Here is a 26,922-nt window from a genome sequence, read left to right on the forward strand (position 1 = left end):
CAAGTTGAAGAAGGAGTCCTACCGGGCCTTTTTGGCTTTTAGGACTCCAGAGGCAGTTTGGCCATGGAGAACGACTTCCGGACAGCTTCGAGGAGGTTCTGGTCGGCGATCCGGTGACTCAGGAGGGGGAAGCAGTGCAACATCAACACTGTGTACAGTGGGGATAGGGTGCTGCTGACCTCGACTCAGGACGTTGTGGGTCGGTGACGGAATTACTTCGAAGATCTCCTCAATCCCACTGACACGTCTTCCAATGAGGAAGCAGAGTCTGGGGACTCAGGGGTTTGCTGTCCTATCTCTGGGGTTGAGGTTGTCGAGGTGGTTAAAAAGCTCCTCGGTGGCAGGGCCCCGGGGGTGGATGAGATATGCCTGGAGTTCCTTAAGGCTCTGGATGTTGTAGGGGTGGTCGTCTTTTCGGGGTCCTGGAGAGGAGAGTCCGTCGGATAGTTGAACCTCGGATCCAGGAGGAACAGTGTGGTTTTCGTTCTGGTCGTGAAACAATGGATCAGCTCTATACTCTTGGCAGGGTCTTGGAGGGTGCATGGGAGTTCGCCCAACCAGTCTAAGTGCTCCGGGAGTATGGGGTTCTGAAAACCCTTGGTAAGGGCCATTTGGTCCCTGTTCGACCGGTGCCAGAGCTTGGTCTGCATTGCCGGGTGTAAGTCGGATCAATTTCCGGTGAGAGTTGGACTCCGCTAAGGTTGCCCTTTGTCACCGATTCTGTTCATAACCTTTATGGACAGAATTTCTAGACGCAGCCAGGGCATTGAGGGAGTCCGGTTTGGTGAGCTCAGGATTGGGTCTCTGCTTTTTCTCTGCTTTTTTGATGTAGTCCTATTTGCCTCATCAGGCCGTGATCTTCAGCTCTCACTGGAGCGGTTCGCAGCTGGGTGTGATGCGGCTGGGATGAGAATCAGCACCTCCAAAGCCGAGACCATGGTCCTCAACCGGAAAAGGGTGGGGTGCTCCCTTTGGGTCGGGGATAAGATCCTGCCCTATGTTGAGGAGTTTAAGTATCTCAGGTCTTGTTCACGAGTGATGGAAACATGGAGCGAGAGATCAACAGACGGATTGGTGCGCCATCTGCAGTCATGCAAACTCTGCATCGGTCTGTCTTGGTGAAGGAGGAGCTGAGCCAAAAGGCGAAGCTCTCAATTTACTGGTCGATCTACGCTCCTATCCTCACCTATGGTCACAAGCTGTGGGTAGTGACTGAAAGAACCAGATCGCGGATACAAGTGACAGAAACGGGAGAGGCTCAGAGTAGAACCACTGCTCCTCCTCGCATAGAGAGAAGCCAGAAGAGGTGGCTCAGGCACCTGGTAAGGATGCCTCCTGGACGCCTCCCTGGTGAGGTGTTCTGGGCACGTCCCACTGGGAGGAGACCCCGGGGAAGACCCAGGATTCGCTGGGGAGACTCTGTCTCTGTCGCGGAAGTTTTTTTGTATGTGAGATGAAGCACAAGGATTGAGTCGGAGAGGTTCAAGCAAGTAGGTTTAATCTAGGTTGCAACCAAGGGGTACACAGCTTACAGAGTCAAGGAGTTTGCAAAGTGAGTGCACAGAGCAGAGTAAAACAAGGCGTATGCTAGTTTGAGCAATGATTGTGTATGTGGTATGAGCAACAGGACACTTGTCCGGCAGAGCAGAAGTCAGCATTCGCAGATGAAATGAAACAAAAGGATATCTGTGTGTGGGATGAACCATCTGTGTATGGAATGAACAACGGGAAAGCCCATCCGAGGTATCAAGCAAAATGTCTGTCGCGATACGAGGAATTGGAAGCTGTTAGCTGATTCCCCCTGAAGAGCTGTACGAAGTGGCTGGGGAGAGGGATGTCTGGACTTCTCTGCTCAAGCTACTACCCCCGTGACCTGACCCCGGATAAGTATCTTTGTTATCCCCAGGGCAGATTATATCTTCGCCCCAAAGGTAGCAACTTAAAAGCTCTGCAGGCTCACCTGAGGTTAAAAAGGTCAATCGTCTGTATTACTGTAGCACTTTTCCACTCTTGATGACCACTCAAAGCTGCTTTACTCTTTCCATTTTTACCATTCACCCATTCACCATCCATCCATCATCTACCTCTTTATCCTCCACCAGAGGGTCGCGGGGGGTGCTGACTAACGGGTGAAGTGTAATGGATACAGTTAACACCTTTTCACAACAGGGTGGTGGGTTTGGTCAATTCAAAACCGCAGTGTAAATGTTTTATTTTTATTAGACATTTTCTTCACAAGCTCTATTTCTTTCTCTGTCCATAGGTGACTTGGTGAACTTGGACCCAAGGGTAGGTGTCGCCTCTCGTCTTGTACACCCTGTCAGTTGACACTTTTGTCATGGCCTCCTTTCTGATCAGCCGTCAGCTCATTCGCTCCCTGCAGAAAAACCTCTGGCTCAGTGCTGCAGGTATGTACAGGACATCATCAGTGACATGTTACAGACATTTACAAATAGACATTTCTGATATTCTTCTAGGGATGAACATGATAACCCATGTGCCTAAAAATATGCAACATTATAGTCTTTCATAACCTGAAACTATTGATTGATAAATAATGTCTGTTGCTCATTGATACATAACATGCATATTTTCAGGGTTTCCCCCAGAAAACCTGCTAAGCCCGGTGGTAGGACCTCTCGGGCAGCACACTGGCAGACCACGGCGTTTTTGTAAAAAAAAAAAATCAAAGTTCACAGGAAATTTTAAATTGTGACTATTATGTGTTATTGTAAGACATTTATTAACAATACTTAAACTTCAACGATAGTCTTACAAAAAGACACACTCTTGAAATTAAATAAATATATATTTTTTTTACTGAAAGCTCACATAGAGTGGTCCTGTTGCACATATATGTTAGTTATGGAGGTCTACTTACATACATTAACTTGTTTTTTTTTTCTTTTTACATTTTTTCTTTTTGTTTTGTGAGAGCATAATTATACAGAGCTTACTTTCACTTAGGAAAAAGTACAAAAGCATTTCCGCCGCTCACAATTGGATCATTTTTTTTTTCTTTTAAGAAACAAAATAAAAGTCAGATAAGATCACATTTGAGAACTTTGAACAAATCGGGAAAGATAAGAAGTACAAAAAAGAGTGAAAAATAGAATAAAAATGTGTACCAGGGAGTACCTTGAAATAAAATAAACAATACAAACTAGTCATTAATCCAAATAAAACATTCATAAATAAAGCATAAACACAACATTACAGGGTCAACCATTCAGTACTTCTGTCTGTTCAAGATATCTAACCCATTTGGCCGACAGTTTAATAAATATGTTTTTCTTAAGTCGAAGGGAGAAGGTAATCTGTTCCATGAGGTAAATGTCATTTACTATACCCACCCACTCCTTTATCGTGGGTGGATCAGGGAGAAGCCAATGCCTTGTCAGTGCTTTTTTGCCAGCGGTTATTAAAATACTAAATAAATATTCATCAGTTTGTCTGACCTGTGAATCCGAATTTCCTAAAAATAATGTAGAAAACTGCATTGGTAGATTAGTATTAAACATGCCTCCTAATACTTTATGAAGCTCTGTCCAGAAGGATTTAACCACTGAGCATTCCCAAAAGACATGCCAGTGATTGGCCTCACGGTGTCCGCATAGTCTCCAGCACGTAGCTTCGCCTCCCGAAAAATTTGCCTTTTGTTTTGGTGTAATGAAAAAGCGGACCAAACACTTCCATCCAAACTCCCGCCATACATGAGAGCTGGTCCATTTCCACTGGGATTGACAAACGGCAAGCCAAACCTCCTCAGATATGGTTAGATTACCATCTCGCTCCCATTTTTCCTTAACATATCCTGTACTGTGTGATTTTTTAGACAGTAGACCTTTATAAATTCGAGAAATGACACCCTTATTCGATTTACTTTGGTAAGCATCAATAAAAATTGCCGATATCGGGTCATTTAGGTCGGTTTCTTTTCTGACATGTTCAAAGCGATTACGTACCTCGAGGAATCTAAAAAATCAGTTCTTTCAAGGTCACAGTCTTCTTTCAACTTTTCAAAGTTTTTAAATTGTCCCTTTTCTGTAAGAGAGTAGTATGTTGTTATTCCTTTCAATATCCATTATTTAAATCCCTTATCTATTGGGTTAGGCCTAAACTCCGGATCATAGGCACACCATTGAATTATCTGCAATTTATTACTTAATTTAAACTCGTCTCTCATCATATTCCAGATTTTTAGCTGCACTTTGATCCATGGATTCTGTACCTTACTTACATATCTCCCTAGATGTTTGTGCGGTAGTACTGCTTGTATCGGGGGGTCAATCAGAGTGGAGAGTTCAATATCTTTCCATCTGGCTTGAAAGGATGGGTTATACAGATTAATCAGGGGTTTAATCTGAGCTGCATAAAAATAATCCTTTTACCCTGCCAAATAAATCTGGAAATAATCTTGTCCAGTTCAGAAAATTGTTTTGAGGAAATTTCTACAGGGAGTGCCTGGAATAAGAAGAGGTATCGTGGAAGAATATTCATTCTTACAGACTCAACTCTGTGACTGAGACTAAGGAAAGAAATCGAGTTCCACCTGTGTATGTCTTCTTTAATTTTCGTTAAGAGGGGGCTATAATTTATCTCTGCCAGTGTTCGAATTCTTTTCGGCAGACTTATTCCTAGATATTTTAATGAATTTTGATCCCATTTAATATGGAATTTCTCCCTAAGTTGCTTTGTGGGTTGGTAGTTGCATATTTAATTGATATCCTGAATAATTACCAAATGTTTCTAGAAGCACCATTCATTTGGGGAGTGAATTAGAAGGATTACTTAAAAAAACCAAGACATCGTCGGCATATAGTGCCACCTTGTGGTCGTCTCCATTAATGCAAATGCCTTTAATACTCTGAGTCTGTCTAATCCACTGAGCCAGGGGCTCTATATAGAGTGCAAATAGCAGGGGCGAAATCGGGCATCCCTGTCTTGAACCGCGTTCTAATATAATAGTATCTGAAAGGTAACCATTTATTTTTATCTGGGCCGATGGTTTGTTATATAATGTACGGATCCCTCTAATAAAAATGTTGTCCATGCCAAATCTTTCTAAAACTTTATAAAGGAAAGGCCAACTTACTGAATCAAAGGCCTTCTCGGCCTCTACGCTAACTAGACAAGCTTCAGTATTATTATTTTGGATATGATGTATTAAGTGTAATGATTGTCTGATATTGTCGTGAGTCTGTCTTTGTGAGATAAATCCAGTCTGATCACTGTGTATAAGCTGAGGCAGAACCTTGTCCAGTCTTCTGGCAAGGATGGTTGTATAAAGCTTGTAGTCAACATTCAGCACCGAGATAGGCCTGTATGAACTACTTTCCAATTTACTTGTTCCCTCCTTGAGAATGACGGAAATCACCGCCTCATTCCAAGATGGGGGCATTTTAGCATCTATTAATGTCGTATTACAAGCTTGGAGAAGGATTGGCACCAACTCAGTTTTAAAAGCTTTATACCACTCTGAGGAGAAGCCGTCCGGGCCAGGTGATTTGTTTGCTTTCAGGGTGGAGATGGCTTTAATTAGCTCCATCTCAGTTATAGGGGCCATCAACATTTCATTCTGCTTTTCTGATATAGCAGGTAATTTGAGAGATTTTAAGAAGACATCAATTTGCTGGTCACCTTCTAATTGCGGTTGTGTATACAGGCATTTATAGTATTTCCTGAATGTTCTTTGTATTTCTTCTTGTTTATACTGTATAGTTCCACAATCTATATCCCTTATTTTGTATATTGTGTTGTCTGCTCGTTGCTTTTGTAATTTCCTCGCCAAGATTTTTTGTGATTTTGTTCCTGACTCATAATAATTGAGTCTTGTGAATATCATTTTTTTTTTCAATTTCCTGTGTGTATATTTTATTTGGTAACGCTTTCTTTTACAGTCCCCTAATTACCTGGTATTTAGCTGGTAAATTCATGGTAACACTCAAGTGTTGCTAGGTAATTACCAAGGGTAATAAGATAAGTAAATACAGTGAAACCGTTGCCAAAATACTGGGTAATGCACGGTAATGTACTCGGTAAGTACAGTAAAACTGTACTGTAAAAGAAAGCCAAGCTTGTTTCCATGTAATTACACACATTTTTAGGGTTAGGTTTGTTAGATTACCCCTTGGGTAAATAGCTAGTAATTAGGGGACTGTAGGTACCTGCTTATTACCAGTTTATAACCCAATAATACACTTACATTTACCATAGTTTTGCCATAGTTTAGCTGTACATACCTTCTTATTAACAGCAGTAATAACACGCTATAATTAACTATATAGTTACCAGGTAAATGCCCAGTATTTTGGCAACAGTTTCACTGTATTTACTTTCTTATTACCATTGGTAATTACCTAGTAACACTTTGGTGTTACCATGAATTTACCAGGTAAATACCTGGTAATTAGGGGACTGTAAAAGAAAGCGTTACCTTTTATTTATTTCGTTTCTGGTTGCTTTTATTCTAGTTAGTGTTTCTGGTTTTTGTTCCTTTTTATGTTGTGTCTCAAGATCTTTCAGTTCTTTATTAAGGTCTATCAGTCTTCATTGTTTTTGTTTCTTTTCATAGGCACAGAATGATATTATTCTCCCTCTAACAACAGCTTTTAAAGTATCCCACACCGTAACTGAGTCAACCTCTCCGTTATCATTTTCTTCTTAAAACCTTTTTATTTCCTCTCTCATTTGGGTTTTGAATCTTGGATTATTCAGGATATTTGTGTTCAACCTCCACAAAGTTCTACCCGGATTATCGATAATGTCCACAGTGCAGGAAAGGGGGGCATGGTCAGATAGATCAACACATCCAATATCATAATCACGTATTCTATGACGATCTCTCTTTAGTACAAAAAAATAGTCTATCCTTGAGTAAGCATCGTGTGGGTGCGAATAAAAAGTATAATCCCGGCCTGATGGATAGAAATCCCTCCATAAATCTAATATACCAAGCTCTGTCATTAATGCATTCATTTTCCTATGTAATCGCGTAGTAACTGGGTTTTTGGATGAATCCTGTTTTGGATTGAGACGGATATTAAAGTCTCCACCACATATGACGACCCCTGTGCTCTCTATCATCAGATCAAATATGTTTCTATAGAATGCAAAATCACTTCCCGGGGGGGCATAAACGTTACAAATTGTTATAGTTACATCATTTATTTTCCCTGAAACTACTATGTATCGCCCTTCTTTGTCAGATGTTTCCGAGATCTGTTCAAATGGTATTTGTTGTGAGATCAAAGTCGCCACGCCTCTCCTGTGGCCTGATTTATAAGATGAAAAGTATACCTTTGAAATCCCCGTTCTTTTGAGTTTTTCATGTTCCAGTGTGGTAAGGTGTGTCTCTTGTAAAAGCACAATCTGTGCATTCTCCCTTTTCATTTTTGCCAATATCTGACTTCTCTTAGCTGGGTTTAAAATCCCATTCACATTAAAAGAAATCACTTTAAGGGTTTGCCTATTCATTGCCTACTACTGTGGGCTACAATGATTATCACCCATCCAAAAAACTCTCCTGGTGTCAATGCAAGTACAAATACTGAGCCTATCTTTCCCAAAAAAAAACAAAAAAAACGAACAGAAACAGTTTAAACACAGTCAGAAACAGAACGTCACCAGTGCAGTTCAGAACAGTTGCTTCCAATGCTGAGGCTCGTTTCAAAGGAGCCTTGTGGGACCTTGTAATGTCAAAGTCCTCGTTAGGGAACGTCCCACGCCGCAGTGGTGGGGCCCTAAGTTGCAGCTGCATTCCAGCCAAAGTCCAAGAGAAAAAATTGGACAAATAAAATAAAAGAAATCGAGGATGGCTCACCAAACGAGTCCCGTTCATCTGATTAAACAAATAATATAGAAGTGTGGACTATGATTAAACGTGAGTTTAGTCCAGACAGAGTAAAGTTGTATGACAGTCTGCATGCATATATAAAACAAAGCAAATTATAGCTACACATTTCACTATAAAATCAGAGGACTTATCTGTAAAGTGTGAGGAAATGGACCATCAGGGATCAGCAGTGGTCTGGTGGGACTGTCTTCTAAACTCCTTCAGTTTGCCTTTAAAATGAGAGCGTTGGTGTTTCGGAAGCGCGCCGCCACTCGCCACGACAGGCTCCTGGTGTCCGACGTGGTCTCCCCTACTCCCTGCCACCTGCCAGGTAGACAGGAGCTGAATCTCTTCTTGGTCCGGTGTGGCGGGGGTCTTCACCACAGCAACTGGAAGCCCTCGCGACGACATATCCCTGGTAGCCTCCGCCGCATTCTGGAACAACCGGGTGCCGTCATCATAAAAGATCTGCATCTTTGCAGGGTAGGGCGTCTGAAACTTTATTTGTTTTTCCTTCAACACCTTTTTGGCCAAGTCATGGTCGACATGGAAACGGACGTTGTCGTAAAGCACCTTCTTTTTCTGCCACGCTCTCTTTATCACCTCTTCTTTGGTCCGCCAGCTGCCGAACCTGACCACTATGGAGCACGGCTTTGCCCGCGGGTCGGAGGGTTTCGGTGTCAGAGCACGATGTGCCCGTTCAATCTTGAGGTCTACGTCATGTGGAAAGTCGAGTGAAGTTTTCAACATGTTATTAAGGAAACCCGCCATGTAGGTGCCCTCTGCACCCTCTGGTACACAGTAGATGCGCAGGTTGTCCCTCCACGCTCGAGCCTCCTGGTCGATCAGTCTCGCCTCCTAGCTAGCCTGACACTGCGTTAGCCGCTTAATTAACGTGGATGTTGCTTGAAGCACGGTCTCAGTTTCATCTATTCTCCCTTCTACTTCGTCCAGTCTGTCATTTGCTCTCTTCAACTCCTGTTTAATGTCGGAGAGTTGCTCCCTGTTATCTCTTCTGAACTCACGAATTTCATTGAGGATACTGTCAAGGCTAGCATCGGAGCTATCTTCCTCCTGCGGGTGTAAATCCGGAGAGCTGCTTCGGCTGCGCCTCGCGTCTGGGTCATCTTCTTTCGAACCCATGCTTAATCCACTTCTAGTAGTAACCCCTTTCTTCATTATTTTACGAAATACCCACCAGGGTTGTCAAAATCAAGTTTTTTGGGGGTTAATTGGTAAAACCTTCAGGGAGCGAAACGTTTAGGCTGCCATCCTCTCAACACCGGAAACGGAACCCCACATTTACTTGTTTTTATGGTCAAAAACCTCCTAGTTGCTGTAAACGAACCAAAATCTGTCCTTATTGAAGCACTTGTCAGCCGCACTGTATCAGACAGAAATATAGCCCCGAGAAGACAGCGTAGAGCCTTCCCAACTGTCTTGTGATTGGCCAGTACCTGGAAGTGACATAATCAGCACACCCACTGTCAGAAGCACAGCTCCCCCCTCTGGAACGGTGGATGCACTGCTACTTATTATTATCATTAGCGCTCCTGCTCTGCGTATCTAAGTAGTCTCTTTGTATCGAAAGCAAATAATAATGATCTTTATGACGAGGATCGAGTACAGTCGCGATAAAGTGCAGGTGATCAGAGTAGATCTGAGTAAAAGGTGGTGACAGATTCTGAAGAACAGAGCGCACTTTTCATTATTTTCACTCCGTGGTCTCAACCTTTGTGCAGAAGACGCTTTAGCGCTGTAATTAAGGGAATAACAGATGCATCAGATGAGCTGATCTCTTTGGTTAACTGCTGAAAGAGAGAGAATGTTCTGTGTGAAATGAATGTCGCAGAGAGTTCATAATCTGCGCCGTATGCAGCCAAGTTCCGTTTTTGCGCAAAGACACTTTCCAGCGTTTAATAGGCGCAATGTAACCGTAATAACGACGCACTTGATAGTGTGACTTGGGTTTCAATCGGTACCTGGACAAGCGTGCACTGCGCCGATTACATGGGGGCACTGCGTCCTTGTTTCAGTTGTGTATAAAAAAATCTATTTAAAATTTATAAACAAGCAAAGCTCAGCCTGGCGGGGGGGGGGCCGTCCATGGCCTGCCAAATTTAAATATGGGCAGGCCATGGACGAGTGTATATGGCAAGCCGTTTTAACATTTAATCGAACCACACTCCTATCTGTAATTATATCCGCGAGAAACGCGCGCGGATATTATGGAATCAGTCTCGCGCGTCCGCGTCATCGTCCGCGTACGCAGATTTTAGCCGTTAACACGATAACTGGAAAGGCGCTTGATATTAAATTTTCTTATTTTTTTTATGGGTCACATACCCCCTGTAGATGATCCCTATTGATTTTGAGCTGTCTACCATTATTATTAATTAATTAATTAATTAATGATATAAAAACCATATTTTTCGCCTGTATCTTCCAAAGTATTGCAGGTATTGGCTTCAAATTTTGCATGGACATCACATACCACCTCAGAATTATACCTATCTTTGTAGCTTTATTATTAATTAGCAAATTAATTAATTTATTACGCTAAAAACACATTTTCGGCTTTATCTTCCAGACTGATTGAGATATTGCCTTCAAATGTTGTACAATGATTCATGTAACAACAATCATTATTACTTTGGCTATGATTGGTAATAGTTACATAATAAGTTAACTGGTTAACTTATTAGTGAACACAGAAAAAATAGTTAAGGCATTTTTTCTTTATTATTTAGCTCATTTGGACACATTGAGGATATCATGGGTTTATTTAGCACTTATTCATAATATGTATTACATTATAATATAAATGTATTAATTATCATATAAAAAATAGTTAAGCCTCCATTTCTTTATTAATGCATTGAATGGAAAGTTTGAACATATTGTAGCTTTTTCATGAAATTTAATAAACATAGTGTATGCTTTTTCATGACATTTGGACACTTTGAAGATATGGCAGGTGTGGTTAGCATTTTAATATTCATAATATTTAACAAGGTATAATAGGTTAACTAGTTTTATTAAAAACTAGAGAGAAATGTATGAGTTCAGGTATTCTGTGTTCAATATCGAGTTTATATGGATACTTTGAACATGTATAAAGTGTAGTCAGCATTATATCATAATATTTAACATCTCGAATGAACATTCTGGATATCTGCAATAGAATTCTTACTAGGAGAAACTCCCATTTCAGATATCTTCAATCCAATTGTTACTAGTCATCAGTGAACTTATTTCGCAGTTGTCGAAATTTTAGCCAGTCTGTCACAGACACAGATTTTCTGGCCCCAGGTAGCATCTGTCTTTAAGAATATTTTCAATCTCTGAAGGACCAGGGATTGTTATGACCTTTCACCCTTAATTTTTGAAGGGGAACATGTTTATAACTTAAGAATTCATCATAGAAGTATTTTAAGTAAAGTTCTATATCACCAAAGAGAGAAACTCTGCTCCTTTTAATGGAAGGTGAATCCTGAAGGAAAGCTTGCTCATGAAAGCATTAAAAATCTTTTTTTAAAAGAAGTTGAGAAGTTTAGACTGAAAGAGTTTGGTGTATTAATTTGTTTATTCAAAAGACTTCCAGAATAATGAAACTCCTTTTTTTTCTCCACCAGGCTGCAGATATGTCAGCAAAGCAGCACCACAGACTCAGGTGGAGTGTGAATATGATGGGCCCTCCATGAAAACTTCAGTTCCTGGGCCACGATCACAGGTAACAACACAGATACACAGTCTCACAAGATTAAATAGTTATTTTAAGGAATATAAACAAGGAATTATAACAAACTTTTTATTTTGATATATAGGAGCTGACAAAACAGCTGGGAGAAATCCAGGTGAGATGAGACTCCACATGTGGGTGACTAATAACAACTGTTAGTAACACATTATTCATGATCATGAGTCACAAGTAGTCTAACTGTGTACTGTGTTCAGACCGAATGCAAATAAATCTGTCATGTGACTTAATACCATGCAACGTCAATGCAGATACACAAGACCTCATAGAGGCGTTGCCGAGTCAAATGTGTTGTTGTTGTACCCAACGCACCGTTTACAGACATCTCTGACCTTATGACTTATGCCTGATTCACAGTGGATGCATGGCGTGAGCATCACAGTTGTGCTACGTCCCACTTGTCATCCCAACCCACAAATATGATTATGATTCCCTTTCTCATTTATTGCTGACAGAAAAGCTCAGCTGCTAAAATAGTTTAAAAAATATAATGCTTATGTTTTTCATGTATTCAGATTCAGCCAAGAAACTAAGGACCTGATTTACTAAAGCTTTTCACGTGCAAAACGAGTGCAAATTGGATTGCACACGCACATTTGTATTGATGCTGATCTACTAGCGGCGCAACGAGGATTGCATCTCTCAGATGGGCAAAACAGCACTTGCAATCCATTTAACACATTAATTTCTTATTTGGTATATCTGAATGAATTATAGATAACCATAGGAGAAATGCGTGTTTGTACTGGTATGGTCTTACCTTGGTCTGCAGTAAGAATGTCAATATCATTATCAACATCAATTCATCTTTTTTGCTGGAAACCCCATGAGAAAAAGCAGGAAGCCAAAATCTTAAACGTCTCACCCTGGATTTCCACTGGACGCGGAACGGCAGCAGCGCGGTTCTGCTTCGTCCTCTGCCCAGCGTCAATCCCCACCGGGCGCATTACGGCAGCGGCGCGGAGCCTTGGGAGCCAGCGATAATCGCGAACGGACGCGAGTTCGCGAGATCCAGTGATAGACTGTGTGTATAAAGAAAACAACAACAACACAGCTTCTTTTCATTCTCCGACGTGGAAGAACTGTTGATCTGGTGTCATAAATGATTTTATGTTTCTCCACTTCAACAATCAGTCTCTCGTCGTACATTATGACTCTCTGAGACGCTCTGATTAATTGACTGTTTACCTGGTAGCACCGGTCACGACGTAATGTTGATGTGAAGTTGTGACAAGCTATATGACCTGCGTATTGTGTTTTATTTTGAAAGGAGGGCGGAAATGTTTTACTTTGAGTCTGTGTCACTTTTCCTGTCTAGTGCGATCTGCTCTGTTGGAATTTATGAGGTTCAGCAGCGGCAACGGCAAAAATAGAACTGCTACCTATCGATAGCACTGTGGCGCGGCGAGCCGCTTCTGGGAAGCTGCTGAGACGTTCCGCAGTGCGTCTGGTGGAAATTCTCTCATTGATTAGAATGGGAGCAATTTGCAACGGCGACCGCGCCATTCCACGTCCAGTGGAAATCCAGGGTCAGGCAGTGTGAACACTCATCGCAAAGCCAAAATAGTGTGGTTGTTGTCAGTACAGCTTAAAAATATCAAAATACAAGCTACACACATGAATAGTAGTCTTCTACATTGTTTTACCAATACAGCTGGAATGCAAGATGTGTCTTATATGTAGATATTGATATATATGTGATCCGCCATGTCTGGGCAAGTCGTCCCAGCGCAAAACGAGTAAAACATGAAAAAAAAATGTTTTTTTTTTTAAATGAGGGATTTTCGTTTTTTTTTCCGTTTTTTAAAAATTGTTCATGTTGAAGATTGGAAGAAGCCACTACATGCTTCAAATCACAGTATTGTGGGTCTTAAAACCAAAAAATGTGTATTTGGATTAAGGTTGTTTGATCGCTGTGAATCGATTCATTCATTCATCCATCTTCTATCGCTTTATCCTCCACACAAGGGTTGCAGGAGGCTCTGATGCCAAGCTTAGCTGACATAGGGCAAAAGGCAGATTACCCCCTGGACACGTCAGTCCATCACAGCACCACATAGAGACAACTCTGTTAATCATCTAACAACACATTGATGCTGTCTTGCTTTATTCACCTATTGAATGGGTTACCTTAATCATTATCAGAAATACACATTCACATGGTGATGGCTGTAAAGTGTCTTGTCCGGGGTTAGGGGTTATCAACATGTAGACAACCTGGCACTCGGAATTGAATCCTTGACTCACTTCACTGCCTGTTACTGGTGACATCTGGGGATATGATAGGCTGTTTCCGCACGCTGGATCCGCCCGTGTTAGCTGGTTGGCTGTTCGTGTGTTTCTGCTGGCAAGAAGGAACATACAATATGCACAAAAATATAGTTTTCACAGGGAATCAGTTCCTGTTTATTGTATTTTGTTCTCTATGGGTTATTATGTTGAGAAGAAGCATTATTGCCAAATAGATTTTTTTTTTTTAAAGATGGTGGATTTGTTATTCTGTTGATTATTTATATTAGTTAAATATAAATTAATTTGCAAAGGAAACTGAATGTTTATTTAATTTCAACCATATACATTCTAACTTCATTTATTTGTTTTTTTTATTGCTGAAATGCTTTTGTTCATGTACTCTTGTTGACCCAGTTATAAACTAAATCCATTCAGTCTAATTCTTACTTCACCAGTATTATGTTTATCATGCACCAAACTACATAATTAATTAATAAGTATTTATAACTTGTACGAATACATTGCAGTTCATAAAAATAATAATAATTAAAAAAAGGCTGCGGTATTGTGATACTACCCGGAACCGTGATACTTGTATTGTACCATGGTTACTCATTTTGGTAACGTAGTACTTAGTAACACATTTGTCGTCAATCCTGTTCGTCTGACTACACTAGCTTGAGTTTATGTGGACTAACTTCTTAAAGGGATAGTTCGGAATTTTGGACATAAGACCTATTTCATTCAGTTCTTCTAGTTGCCGGGTTTGCTGGTGCTATGGTTAGCACAAGTCAATGGTACCAGCTAGCATGGCATTAAAAACACTCATACCGACTCCACAGTGCACCCGAGGAAAATCAATTGTAACGGAAGACCAGCGATGTGCATATCTGTGTTGATAGAATGTTTGAAATAAAACCAACCCTGCAGTTTGAAGGATTTATGTCTCAGCAGCAGCAGCAGCGCGTCATACTTCCTGTTAGGCTATGGCTGCTGAGAAAAGTAGTCCCTCAAAAATTCATGCGATGCAAGGTTAGTTTTGTTTCAAATATTATTCTATATGTACATCGATAGTCTGCCGTTCCAATTGATTTGCCTCGGGTGCACTGTGGAGTCGGTATGAGTTTCTAATGCCATGCTAGCAGGTGCCATTGACTTGCGCTAGCCATAGCACCAGCGAACTCGGCAACTAGAAGAACTGAATGAAATTTCTTGAAAACGTCTCCATCACACCGGCTGAGTTGGAAAATAGGTCTTATGTCCAAAATTCCGAACTGGACATAATATCCTCTTAACATTTGAAATGAAATAACTTATAAAAAATATAGGAAGGGGGGTGGGGTTGGTTATTCTGTTATCATTTCTTGTCCTTACACTCGTGTAGTCCTTACACTCGGGCAGCTGTGGCCTAGTGGTTAGGGCTTCAAGCTTGAGAACGGAGGGTAGCAAGTTCGAACCCCGACCTGTCCGCAGCTGAAATGCCCTCGAGCAATGCACCTGATCCCCTCACTCCCCCGAGCGCCGCTGAATGCAGGCAGCTCACTGCTCTGGGTTAGCATGTACTTCACCTCACTGTGTGCTGTGTGTGTTCACTAACTCACGGATGGGTTAAAATGCAGAATTTGGAAAATTCCCCACTGCGGGACTAATAAGGGAATCTTAATCTTAATACAGAGGTATGCAAAAGTTTGGGTATCATGATTTTCCTTTATGAATCATTGGTTGTTTGAAAAATAAATTTCAGTTAAATATACCATATAGGAGACAAACAGTGATAATTGAGACGTGAAATAAAGTTTATATGGTTTACAGAAAGTGTGCAAGAATTATTTAAACAAATTTAGGCATGTGCATAAGATTAGGCACCACAAAAGAAAACATTTGTGCCTTCTTTTGCAGAAATAACAGCCTCTAAACGCTTCCTATAGCTTCCAATTAGTCTGGAATCTGGTGGAAGGTATTTTGGACCATTCTTCTTTACAAAACATCTCCAGTTCAGTTTGATGGTTTGCCCCAGCACAACTTCAACTTTGTCACTGATTCCTGGACATTGTTCTCCAGAATCTGCTGATATTGCAGACGTTCTGTAAATCATATACACTTTATTTCACTTCTCAAATATCACTGTGTTTGTCTCCTATATGATATATTTAACTGAAATTTATTATCCAAACAACCAAAGGAAAATCATGAACATTTACAGGGGTGCCCAAACTTTTACATACCGCTGTATTTCCATCATCTGTTTTGTTGCTAAATCATTAGCATCACAGTCAAAACTTCATGCACAAAGCTGTGTCATTCACACATGATTCAAGCACATCAGCACATGTTTGTGCTGGAGCTAGTGAATAACAATAACAAGAAAAAATTCCTGTATGTGACTGAACACTAGTGGCACAGGTTATGTAGATGAAAACTTACCCATAAGGAGATAGAGCGGTGCTGGCGTCACGTTATCATCTCATACAACTACTGTGTCTGTACTGCTCTCTTTCAGCCGCTGAATAATCCATCTGTTTGTTGTTTTTGTGACGATAAAGTCTGCTAACAAGTTAGCTTAAAGGTTGCTAGCTAAAAATGCTAACAGTCCACTCACATATAGCAGAAGTGCTGTCTCTGTCTTTGTTAAGAAGTTCAGCCACAGTTCAATTATTGTCCGATTTTCTTTGCCTTCCTTTGGTAAACAAAGCTTTGATGACGACTGCTTTGATGACAATCACGCTTTAATTTCGCACTGCACACGCACACACTGCACACATAATTGCTGGAAAGTTCAACACACTCTCTCTTCTCTCTCTCTCTCTGTGCATGCATATTAAGTAGCCATGTGTATTCTCCATGATCGTCAGCTGATTGGCTGAAAAAGCAACAAAAGCTCTGGAATGTGAGATCACCACACCCAAACTAGGAGTGATTCACAGCGATAAAACAACCTTAATTCAAACACAAAGTTTATGGTTTTAAGACCCACAATACTGTGATTTGAAGCATGTAGTGGCTTCTTCAAAACTTCAAGTTGAACAATTTAGAAAAAAAACGAAAATCCTACATTTTGAAAAAATATACTTTTTTCATGTTTTACTCGTTTTGCGATGAGCGACTTGCGCCCCCCTTTGTCTGTGGCGGGTCACATATGTATAAAAATGTAAAACACACAACGAGCACTATAAACATGATATTAACAACATATACATTAAATAAAATATAAATGTATTGGTGGAGAAGGTCCAGATGTACAACCAAGGCTTCTCTGCTCAGGCTGAAATCGGCCCATATTTTGTCTTGACTGAAGAATCTTTCCAGCACAGGAACAAACATGTTGATCCTACAATCACGAGTTCTTGACTGTGAAGAAAAACTACTAACTACTTTATTTTTAAAGCTTAAACACATTTCTTAGATTTTTAATTAAACTTTTCAACTCATCACTCATGAAACTATATATATGTGTGTATGTACATATGTATACACATATTTGTATGAACAAGATGTGCTTTAACTGCAGATTTTAAGCTTTAATTTGAGGGTATTTACATCCATATCAGGTGGACGGTGTAGGAATTACAATACTTTCTATATGTGCCTCCCCCTTTTTAGGGGACCAAAAGTAATGGTACAAACTCAACAATCAAAAATCTAAATTTCATTGTTTAATACTTGGTTGCAAATCCTTTGCAGGCAACTACAGCCTGAAGTCTGGAATGCATAGACACTGGGTTTCATCCCTGGTGATGCTCTATGAGGCCTCTACTGACACGGTCTTCAGTTCCTGCTTGTTCTTGGGGCATTTTCCCTTCAGTTTGGTCTCCAGCAAGTGAAATGCATGCTCAATCAGATTCAGGTCAGGTGATTGACTGATAACATTCCATATTTGCCATAAAAAACTCTTTGGTGGCTTTTGCTTTGGGTCATTGTCCATCTGCACTGTGAAGCTCCGTCCAATGAGTTCTGAAGCATTTGGCTGAATATGAGCAGATAATATTGCTGGAAACATTTCAGAATTCATCCTGCTGCTTTTGTCAGCAGTTACATCATCAATAAATACAAGGGAACCAGTTCCATTGGCAGCCATACATGCCCACGCCATGACACTATCACCATCATGCTTCATTGATGAGGTGGTATGTTGTGGATCATGAGCCTAGGAAAGAAAAGGAATTTCACACAGTCTGAGCAAGAGGTTCTTGTGAATGAAGTGGAGACACACAGGGAGACTTTGTTTGGTACCCTGTCATAGGGATAAATATGAGCAAAATGAGTGGGAGCGTGTGCATGAGTCTGTATAAATAAATGAATAAATGAATGCAGAAGTGCGCCGCAGCTGACATTTCCAACTTTACGCCCGCTTTTACTGACATGAATACTGAACACAGGGAGACAATCGGGGCTTAGAAAGCGCTGTAGCTCTAATTTCACCAGCAGAAAATAAACCAAAAACATGATATTTGAATGCGCACATGCCCAAATATGCATCGTGCTGGTTTACATACGGAACAATTTAAATAATAAACTATTTACTCACCCAGAAGCCACCCATTGCGCACTGTGCCAGCCTGCAGCCTGTTCCCAACCATGCTGTTAGTCATAATGAATGAGTCATGCGTTGAAACAGGCCACCTTGCCACGATGTTAGTTAGCTGCATTTGTGCATCACATATGATTTGAACATTGGTGGAATGAAAATGTTTCCTATTAACTTAAACAAATTCTGTGACGGCGCTTTAAAAGCAATGTGTGTGCAGTCAATAGCTCCGATTACATTAGGGAAACCGTCTAGCTGAAAATTGCGCTTTACTGTTGGCCTGTATAACATCATTGTATGAGAATTTTGCGTTTTTGTGCGTACGCAACCTCTGTACATGAGGCCCCAGGTCTTTTGGTGTTGCTGAGCTCACCGATGTGTCAGAGTTCGTTTAGGTTTGGACCCGGAAACAGACGGAGACAAGGTATTTCAAAACAAAAAGGGTATTTATTTACAAAAACGAGATAACAAAAAGCGACTTCCAAAAACTATAGGAAGCGATAGGGGACAGATATAGAGACAGGGGGAAAATTGTCCTTGCAGCTACTGCGGGGGTGGCTCGACAGACAGGCAGGGTTCCAGCGAGGGACGAACTCACAGTTGGAGACGAGGATCCCAGGAGCATAGGGAAACAGGAGCAAGACCAGTGAGCTCGTGGAGCAGCAGGAGACGTGGCAACCTGGAGCGAGGAAAGCAGGTGAGTATTCAAGGCAGGCAAGTACAGCGAGTAGACTTCTAGCATGACTTGTACCATGTAGCATGAAAAACGATCTGACGCCGGTGACGAGGAAAGGCTCCGCTTTTAAGCCCCGCTGATTGCTCATCTGGAGCAGGTGAGGCGGAGCCGCGCAGGTGTAGTCAATCACCGGCGTCTTGGAGGAAGTAGGTCAGCCACGCCCCCTGCTGAGTCAGAGTGAGGGAGGAAAGAAGCAGCAGCAGCAAAACAAAAACACTAACAATAAAAATGAGAGGAAGGTGCAGGTGAGATCGTGACAGTACCTCCCCCTCAAGGAGCGCCTCCTGGCGCTAGACCAGGCTTCTCGGGGTGGGCCCGGTGGAAGTCCCGCAGCAGGCTCTTGTCCAGGATGAAGTGGCGTGGGACCCATGACCTCTCCTCCGGACCGTACCCCTCCCAGTCGACCAGGTACTGGTGTCCCCGACCCCTGCGTCGACTGTCCAGGATCCTCCTGGCAGTGTAGGCCTCCCCCCGTCGATGAACCTGGGTGGAGGAGGAGGGTTGGAGGGCGGGACCAGGTCCGATTCCACCACAGGTTTCAGCAGAGACGTGGAAGGTGGGATGAATTTTCAGCGACTTGGGGAGCTTCAGGCGGACGGCAGACTGGTTGATTCTCCGATCGACGACGAAGGGACCGATGTACCGGGGAGCCAGTTTCCGAGATTCGACCTGCAGAGGGAGGTCTTTTGAAGATAACCATACCTTCTGGCCGGGTTGGTAGTCTGGAGCTGGAGTGCGATGACGGTTGGCCTGCTTCTGGCTCTGTACGGAAGATCGCTGTAGGGAAGAACGCACCTGTCTCCAAACCGCATGGCACCGGCGTAGGTTGGCCTGGACGGAGGGAACAGCGATCTCTTCCTCCTGGAAGTCGAAGATGGGAGGCTGGTAACCTAGAGCAGCCATGAATGGCGAGATACCAGTCGAGGCGGAGATGAGGGAATTATGTGCGTATTCCACCCAGGAGAGCATGGAGCTCCAAGAAGCCGGATGACGTGATGCCACGCAGCGGAGGGCACTCTCCATACTCTGATTTGCTCTTTCGGTCTGGCCGTTGGACTGCGGGTGGTATCCGGAGGTAAGGCTGACGGAAGCGCCCAGGGCCGAGCAGAATGCCCTCCAGACCTGCGACGTGAACTGAGGACCTCTGTCGGAAACGATGTCCAGGGGGAACCCATGGAGCCGGAACACGTGATCGACCAGCAGGTCCCCAGTCTCAGTAGCCGTCGGAAGCTTGGGTAGCGGGATGTAATGGACGGACTTGGAGAACCGGTCGACCACCGTCAGGACCGTGGTGTTAAGGCGCGACGGCGGAAGACCGGTGACGAAGTCCACCGCTATGTGTGACCAAGGGCGGCGAGGGATGGAGAGCGGGTTCAGGAGGCCGGCTGGAGGGCGGTTGGAGGTCTTCCCACGGGCGCAGATGGGACAGGCCTGGAGTAGGTCTGGAGTCTTTGGCGCAGAGACAGGAGCAGCAGCAGATGAAGGCATGGCTGAGCGGAGACACCGGGAATGACACGGTACACTCCAGCCAGAAAGTTGGCCCGAAGTCCAGTCGAATCGGGGGTTATGCAGCGCCAGCCAGGGAAGACCCAACACGATAGGAGATGACGACGACGGGATCAGGAAGAGCTGCAGTAGTTCATGGTGGTTCCCGGAGAGAACCAGGGTGATAGGTTGAGTACGGTGAGTGACAGTCGCCAGGATTCTGCCGTCGAGGTCGAGGATCTCCTTAGGTTCCTCGAGGGGAACCGTGGGGATCCCGGCTTGGTTGGCAGCCTGTAGGTCGAGGAAGCAATCGTCAGCCCCGGAATCGACCAGACAGGAGAGGGAGATGGATTGCTGCGCCCACCGAAGCTGACCAGGGAGAACCACCCGTTTGTGGGCCGAGCAGGAAACGGCACTGCCCGCCAACACTCCTGCGTGTGTTGGCGGGCTCAGTCTTTTGGGCGGACTGGACAGGTGTTTCGACGATGGTCCAGCCCCCCACAGTAAAGACATGCTCCACTCCGTAGCCTCACCGTCCGTTCAGCGGAGGTGAGCCGAGTCTGACCCAACTGCATCGGTTCAGGCGAACCAGAGGAAGGAGAAGGAAGAGGAAGATGAAGAGGAGCGTGTGCCGAGGTAAGTAACCTATTTGGGTCTGACGGTGACGGACTAGCTATGCGACGAACGTTCGTCGCTTTCTCCTTAAGTCTCTCCTGAATACGATTATCGAGCTGTATGGATAACGCGATAAGCGAGTCGAGATCAACAGAGTCGTTTCGTGTGGCTAGCTCGTCCCGAATCTCCCCCCTAAGGTTTTTTATAAACATGGCTCGAAGAGCCGAATCGTTCCAGCTGCTCTCCGCGGCGTGGATGCGAAAAGTAATAGAGAAGTCAGCGACGGAAGAGTTACCTTGTTCAGTGTTTATTAGCCGAGTCGAGATATCCGATTCCTGAGGCGAATGGTCGACTAAAGACTAGTGAACACTGAAAAAGGAAACTTGTGCATTTACCTAGGTCGCCGGAGAAACGCTCCGGAATGGGAACAAACGGCTCTCGTGGTGAGTTAGCAGAAGCGGCTAACCGACTGCTAACAGGGACAGCATCCCGCTCTGGATTAGCGGAAGCGGAAGCGGCCGCGCCTACGGGAGGGTTAGCCGGCCTAGCGGTGTTAGCAGAAAGCTCACAGAGCGAGTTCGTGATTTCACAGAGGATTTGACTGTGACGACCGAGGAGAGCGCCCTGCGCGGAAATAGCCTTTCTGAGGGCGTCAACGTCCGCCGGGTCCATGTTGGTCAGATCGTTATGTCAGAGTTCGTTTAGGTTTGGACCCGGAAGCAGACGGAGACAAGGTATTTCAAAACAAAAAGGGTATTTATTTACAAAAACGAGATAACAAAAAGCGACTTCCAAAAACTAGAGGAAGCGATAGGGGACAGATATAGAGGCAGGGGGAAAATTGTCCTTGCAGCTACTGCGGGGGTGGCTCGACAGACAGGCAGGGTTCCAGCGAGGGACGAACTCACAGTTGGAGACGAGGATCCCAGGAGCATAGGGAAACAGGAGCAAGACCAGTGAGCTCGTGGAGCAGCAGGAGACGTGGCAACCTGGAGCGAGGAAAGCAGGTGAGTATTCAAGGCAGGTAAGTACAGCGAGTAGACTTCTAGCATGACTTGTACCATGTAGCATGAAAAACGATCTGACGCCGGTGACGAGGAAAGGCTCCGCTTTTAAGCCCCGCTGATTGCTCATCTGGAGCAGGTGAGGCGGAGCCGCGCAGGTGTAGTCAATCACCGGCGTCTTGGAGGAAGTAGGTCAGCCACGCCCCCTGCTGAGTCAGAGTGAGGGAGGAAAGAAGCAGCAGCAGCAAAACACAAACACTAACAATAAAAATGAGAGGAAGGTGCAGGTGAGATCGTGACACGATGCGTTCTTTCTTTTTAAGTATGTTCCAAACAGTTGACACCTAATGTTTTTGCTATTTCTCTGATGGGTTTGTTTTGATTTTTCAGCCTAATGATGGCTTCTTCACTGACAGTGACAGCTCCTTGGATCTCATATAGAAAGTTAACAGCAACAGATTCCAAATGCAAATGTCACTCCTGGAATCAACTCCAGAACTTTTACCTGCTTAGTTAAAGATGATATAATGAGGGAATAGCCCACACTTGTCCATGAAATAGCTTTTAAGTCAATTATCCCATTACTTTTGGTCCCCTAAAAAGTGGGAGGCACATATAGAAAGTGTTCTAATTCCTACACCGTTGTTTTGGACAACTTGTTTTGGATGTAAATACCCTCAAATTAAAGCTGTATACATATGTATATATGTATGTATATAAGGGATCCAACGGTACAGTTTCTCCATGGTTCGGTATGTATCATGGTTTTTGGGCCACGGTATCGTTACAGTTTTGATATCTTAATATAAAACTGCTCAGACTAGCAAAGGCAATATTACATTGTAAAAATAACTAAAATAAATAAAGTTTAGTGCTATTCAATAAAAAATAAACTTCCTTCTTTCAGAGTCTCGTTCACTCGCACTGATTGACGCTGAAGGCAGCTGCGCTGATGTCTCTGCTCCTGAGTGGATCTAATCTCACAACATTGTGTATTTAAATACATTTTGACGAACTGAAACGTACCGAAAAACCGTTGTGTATTGAAACGAACAGGGTGTACCGAATGGTTCGGTAAAATACAGAATTCGGTTCAATACACAACGGCAAACAACGGGATTTTGGTATGTTTCGGCCAATCACAAAACGTTATTAAAAATTTTTATAGCCGTGGGACTAGATCCACTCAACAATGGCGAGTGAACAAGACTCGAGTTTGAAGAGGCACTGTCTTCGTTTAAGTCCATTTAAGTGTGGGATATATTTATATATATAACGCGTTGATGATTAATTTGTGGAATTAACGTGTTCATTTTTTTAACGCACTTTCTCACTTTCATCGCGCTACGAGTAGACGTGCAGTTTATGAACAGGCTAGACAGGCAACTGCTTGGGGCCCCGAGCCGATAGGGGGGCTCCCGACACTCGGACTTTAATGCATCAGTGAGCAGCCGCATCCCCGTCCCCCTTAAACAACAAGGGTTGGTTTTGCAATGACATTTGCAATGACATCTCGGTCGGAAACCTCCCTAAAGGGGCCCCACGTCACCTCACGTTAACCTGTGGGAAGCTGAAGGAAAATGAAGAGGAGTTATCAATCAGGAAGTTAGAAGAGGAAGAAAAAAAAGAGGATGAAGAAAAAAGAAAGAAAGACACACAGTTGTAAGTGGCGCTACTGGCGCAGATAATGATATAATCATAACATTAACAGTCACTGTCTAACTAACGGGGACACAGACAGCAGCTAACATTAGCGTCAGAATGCTAGCTGACGCTAACGCTAACTAGCAGAAGCAGTGCTTCTCCTGCTGTGGGTTTAGTTCCCCCAAGAAAACTATATAACTTCTATACTTTATATTTTGTTTATAATTAGTTATTTACAGTGCAATGTGTAGTTTTTTTTAAAAGTTTTTTCAAAGTTATTTACAGTATTTTATTTTTTCTATTTATTTATATTGTCTTATAATGTGGGTTCTTTACAATGTAATGTTTATTGTTGTTTAAGTTTGTATAGGTTTTTACAACTTATTTACAGAATTTTATTGTTCTTTACATTTATATTTTCACATACTTTATTTATCTCTCAGTTCCTACAACAATATAAAGAGAAAATTATAATTTTTCTGGCATATTTACGAATGGTAATTAATCGTGATTAATCGTGATTAATCCACAGCTACCCTGTGATTAATCTGATTAAAAATTGTAATCTTTTGACAGCCCTAATATATATATATATATATTTTTATATACTGTATATATATATATAAGATTATATACTTTCTGTGGTGAAGTAGGTAAACTACATTCCGCGTCCAGTGGAAATCCAGGGTAACCGTGTTTATTTTACCTGTTAGTCCTGTTTGTCTTTCAACCTGACACACGCCGGCATCTATGGTGACGGTTCTCCATATGTAATATTAATATTAATCTTTTTTTAATTATTATTATTATTATTATTGTTGTTATTATAATAATAATAATAAAACTAAACTCAATTGAAATGAATAAAACATTTACCTAAAACAGACTTAAAACTATACTACTACAACTGACTTAGAACACGGCTATTGTGTCCCCAGTCCCTTAGTCATGTGCCAGTGCGTCGTTTATGCTTCGAGAGAAAACCTTGTATTAGCCTCTGTCTTGCTATTTTTGCTAATTTAGCTCAAGTGATAACATTTGTTTTATTTTCTACCTTGAGGAAGTGGTTCTGAATTTTTGTTTGATTATTTCAAGAGGAGAAATAAAGACTCTTGAACTTTTCGTCTAGCCTCTGGCCTTGTGCATTTGGGTCCAAGCAGTGTTATTCAGCCTCCTAACAAGTTTTATAAATGCTACACTCCGCGCAAAATCCTTCCACTCCTTTATTGCACACTTATCTCTGCTCACATGCTCAGTCAGTATGAACTATGTGCCATAAATGTGGACTCATACTAGGGATGCAACAGTTAAATTTTCCCATGGTTCGGTATGCATCACAGTTTTTGGGCCACAGTAACGTCACGGTTTCGGTATCTTAATATAAAACTGCTAAGACTAGCAAAGGCAATATTACATTGTAAAAATAATTAAAAGCACAGATATAATCACACCACAAACTTTATTTAAACAATAGTGCATTATCAGATCAAATGAAACAGCAAACATACGTCTTCGTCTTCTGCTCCTGAGGATTTGTGTATTTTGATACATTTTGACAGGCTGAAACGTACCAAAATACCGTTGTTTGCTATTGTGTATTGAATCGAACAGGGTGTACCGAACGGTTTGGTAAAATACCGAATATTGTTGCATCCCTAACTCATACACATAGCAGGATCTTTTTGTTTGCAGATGATTTTGGAAACTGTAGTGAGAGTAGAGGACAGTTGGAACAGAGTCTGGAGAGATGGCGGTATACACTGGAGAGAGGAGCAATGTATGGTTAGTTGAAGACATGAAGACAGTTGTGTAACAGAAAAGGACATAAGTGATGAGGTGAGGTGGAGGAAGATGATTCACTGTGGCGAAAAGGGAGAAGCCAAAAGAAGAAAACTCACAGCATGATCATGTGCATCTGCTACATAGTCAATGCAGGGGGTTTGAGTTCTTCTCTTTGATGTTTAACATGAAAACTTGTCTCTTCTCAGAATGTTGGTGCCATCAACTTCTTCTGTAACTATGAGGAGAGCAGGGGAAACTACCTGGTGGATGTGGATGGTAACCGCATGCTGGATATCTACACTCAGATCTCCTCCATCCCAATCGGTTAGTAGCAAAGCCTCTATTCCCAGCTGCCTGGACTGAAAGCTTTTGCTGTTTTGATAACGCAATATTTAAATGTCCCATAGAGTGGTCCTATCACACATATATGTAATTTATGAAGGTCTACTTTCGAACATTAACTTGTTTCAATGGTCAAAAACCTCCTAGTTCTTCCATTTAATGCCTGATTACTCCTCTCGTCAGATGGAGCCAGCTGGTGGGACTTTAAAGTAAAACTGAAAGGTTTTGCCTTTATGAGGACAAATACAAATCTTGAATCAATGAAATGTGTAACAGAACTTTCTGTACATCACGTTCTTTCTGTCTCTTCTGATGTCACATAGCATTGCACACAGAGGTGAGAAACAGAATTACTAAAAAAGTATCTAACATTTTGCCCAATCGAAGTAATTTAAGTGTTGAGAAAAAAATGAATTCCCAAATTTCAACAGTTCGTTTGGAAACATTGATAAATTCATACAAAATATACAGTATCTTGAAGTCTGTACATGCTCATTTTAAATTAAATTAAATCAGTCTACTCAAATATAGCCCCATTATGGTGTACAATGGATTTGAAATGGATTTGAAATGAAACGAACAAGATGTGCTTTAACTGCAGACTTTCAGCTTTAATTTGAGGGCATTTACATCCAAATCAAGTGAACGGTGTAGGAATTAGAACACTTTCTATATGTGCCTCCCACTTTTTAGGGGACCAAAAGTAATTGGACAATTGACTGAAAAGCTATTTCATGGACAATTGTGGGCTATTCCCTCATTATTTCATCTTCAATGACACAGGTATAAGTTCTGGAGTTGATTCCAGGAGTGACATTTGCATTTGGAATCTGTTGCTGTTAACTTTCTATATGAGATCCAAGGAGCTGTCACTGTCAGTGAAGAAGCCATCATTAGGCTGAAAAATCAAAACAAACCCATCAGAGAAATAGTAAAAACATTAGGTGTGGCCAAATAAACTGT

At 42.3% G+C, this 26,922-nt stretch overlaps 1 protein-coding gene across 3 annotated transcripts in view; it reads left to right on the plus strand.

The window, feature by feature from the left end:
* LOC310933313 (4-aminobutyrate aminotransferase, mitochondrial-like) overlaps positions 1-26,922 on the plus strand; it is an 83,579-nt gene that overhangs the window by 20,651 nt on the left and 36,006 nt on the right. For 2 of the 3 annotated variants that reach the window (XM_083896774.1, XM_083896773.1), the window contains exons 2-5: positions 2,264-2,408; positions 11,470-11,567; positions 11,662-11,691; positions 25,824-25,941. In XM_083896774.1, coding sequence (XP_083752900.1) covers positions 2,339-2,408; positions 11,470-11,567; positions 11,662-11,691; positions 25,824-25,941 — 316 coding nt within the window. In that variant the 5' untranslated portion in view covers positions 2,264-2,338. The remainder of the gene's footprint in view (positions 1-2,263; positions 2,409-11,469; positions 11,568-11,661; positions 11,692-25,823; positions 25,942-26,922) is intronic. The other variant, XM_083896775.1, reaches the window with a different exon arrangement.

This window comes from Microchirus variegatus, assembly GCF_963457635.1.
Source record: "Microchirus variegatus genome assembly, chromosome: 10".
Lineage (NCBI taxonomy): Eukaryota > Metazoa > Chordata > Actinopteri > Pleuronectiformes > Soleidae > Microchirus > Microchirus variegatus.